The sequence below is a fragment of the Rhinopithecus bieti genome, unplaced genomic scaffold (assembly GCF_001698545.2).
Source record: "Rhinopithecus bieti isolate Rb0 unplaced genomic scaffold, ASM169854v2 scaffold_7828, whole genome shotgun sequence".
NCBI classification, from domain to species: domain Eukaryota; kingdom Metazoa; phylum Chordata; class Mammalia; order Primates; family Cercopithecidae; genus Rhinopithecus; species Rhinopithecus bieti.
Window position 1 is genome coordinate 188,442 of NW_016805498.1, and position 2,499 is coordinate 190,940.

Consider the following 2,499-nt stretch of genomic DNA (forward strand, 5'->3'; position numbering starts at 1 on the left):
TTCTAGATATGTAAACTTAATTAATGTCAGAGCAGATATTACCAAAGAAAAGATTGGTGAACTTGAATAAACAGCAATAAAAATGATCCAAAATGAAACATAATAGAAATAATACTGGGGACAATAGAGCATCAGAGAGAGCTGTGAAACCACCTCAGATAATTGCTATAAGTATAATTGCGGGTCTTTGAAGTAGAGGAGAAAGCAGAGGGATAAAAAATATATTTGAAGAAATAATTTCCAAAACTTTTCTATGGTTGATGAATACTATAAATCGGTGGATATAAGAAGCTCAAAAACCCTAATAACAATAAATATTGGTACGTGCTCCGGGATCTTCAGCACCCGCGGCCGCCATCGCCGTCGCTTGGCTTCCTCTGGATTCATCTGCGCCACTTCTCCGCTCCACACTCCGCCGCCATAAGCCGCCATCATGGTGAAGCTCACGAAGGCAGGTAAAAATCAAGGTGACCCCAAGAAAATGGCTCCTCCTCCAAAGGAGGTAGAAGAAGATAGTGAAGATGAAGAAATGTCAGAAGATGAAGAAGATGATAGCAGTGGAGAAGAGGTTGTCATACCTCAGAAGAAAGGCAAGAAGGCTGCTGCAACTTCAGCAAAGAAGGTGGTAGTTTCCCCAACAAAAAAGGTTGCAGTTGCCACACCAGCCAAGAAAGCAGCTGTCACTCCAGGCAAAAAGGCAGCAGCAACACCTGCCAAGAAGACAGTTACACCAACCAAAGCAGTTGCCACACCTGGCAAGAAGGGAGCCACACCAGGCAAAGCATTGGTAGCAACTCCTGGTAAGAAGGGTGCTGCCATCCCAGCCAAGGGGGCAAAGAATGGTAAGAATGCCAAGAAGGAAGACAGTGATGAAGAGGAGGAGGATGACAGTGAGGAAGATGATGAGGATGACGAGGACGAAGATGAGGATGAAGATGAAATTGAACCAGCAGTGATGAAAGCAGCAGCTGTTGCCCCTGCCTCAGAGGATGAGGATGATGAAGGTGATGAAGATGATGAGGATGAGGATGATGACGACAAGGAAGATGACTCTGAAGAAGAAGCTATGGAGACTACACCAGCCAAAGGAAAGAAAGCTGCAAAAGTTGTTCCTGTGAAAGCCAAGAACGTGGCTGAGGATGAAGATGAAGAAGAGGATGATGAGGACGAGGATGACGACAATGATGAAGATGATGAGGATGAAGATGATGATGATGAAGATGAGGAGGAGGAAGAGGAGGAGGAAGAGCCTGTCAAAGAAGCACCTGGAAAACGAAAGAAGGAAATGGCCAAACAGAAAGCAGCTCCTGAAGCCAAGAAACAGAAAGTGGAAGGCACAGAACCGACCACGGCTTTCAATCTCTTTGTTGGAAACCTAAACTTTAACAAATCTGCTCCTGAATTAAAACTGGTATCAGCGATGTTTTGCTAAAATGATCTTGCTGTTGTGGATGTCAGAATTGGTATGACTAGGAAATTTGGTTATGTGGATTTTGAAACTGCTGAAGACCTGGAGAAAGCTTTGGAACTCACTGGTTTGAAAGTCCTTGGCAATGAAATTAAACTAGAGAAACCAAAAGGAAAAGACAGTAAGAAGGAGCGAGATGCGAGAACGCTTTTGGCTAAAAATCTCCCTTACAAAGTTACTCAGGATGAATTGAAAGAAGTGTTTGAAGATGCTGCGGAGATCAGATTAGTCAGCAAGGATGGGAAAAGTAAAGGGATTGCTTATATTGAATTTAAGACAGAAGCTGATGCAAAGAAAACCTTTGAGGAAAAGCAGGGAACAGAGATCGATGGGCAATCTATTTCCCTGTACTATACTGGAGAGAAAGGTCAAAATCAAGACTATAGAGGTGGAAAGAATAGCACTTGGAGTGGTGAATCAAAAACTCTGGTTTTAAGCAACCTCTCCTACAGTGCAACAGAAGAAACTCTTCAGGAAGTATTTGAGAAAGCAACTTTTATCAAAGTACCCCAGAACCAAAATGGCAAATCTAAAGGGTATGCATTTATAGAGTTTGCTTCATTCGAAGATGCTAAAGAAGCTTTAAATTCCTGTAATAAAAGGGAAATTGAGGGCAGAGCAATCAGGCTGGAGTTGCAAGGACCCAGGGGATCACCTAATGCCAGAAGCCAGCCATCCAAAACTCTGTTTGTCAAAGGCCTGTCTGAGGATACCACTGAAGAGACATTAAAGGAGTCATTTGACGGCTCTGTTCGGGCAAGGATAGTCACTGACCGGGAAACTGGGTCCTCCAAAGGGTTTGGTTTTGTAGACTTCAACAGTGAGGAGGATGCCAAAGCTGCCAAGGAGGCCATGGAAGATGGTGAAATTGATGGAAATAAAGTTACCTTGGACTGGGCCAAACCTAAGGGTGAAGGTGGCTTTGGGGGTCGTGGTGGAGGCAGAGGCGGCTTTGGAGGACGAGGTGGTGGCAGAGGAGGCCGAGGAGGATTTGGTGGCAGAGGCCGGGGAGGCTTTGGATGGTGAGGCGG

General features: G+C 44.7%; 1 protein-coding gene across 1 annotated transcript; it reads left to right on the forward strand.

The window, feature by feature from the left end:
- The first annotated feature begins 324 nt into the window (after window positions 1–324).
- On the forward strand, window positions 325–2,494 carry LOC108530049 (nucleolin-like). The gene is given in 1 exon segment (XM_017872709.1): window positions 325–2,494. A coding segment is annotated over 1 exon segment (2,061 nt). The 5' UTR covers window positions 325–433.
- Window positions 2,495–2,499: the final 5 nt, after the last annotated feature.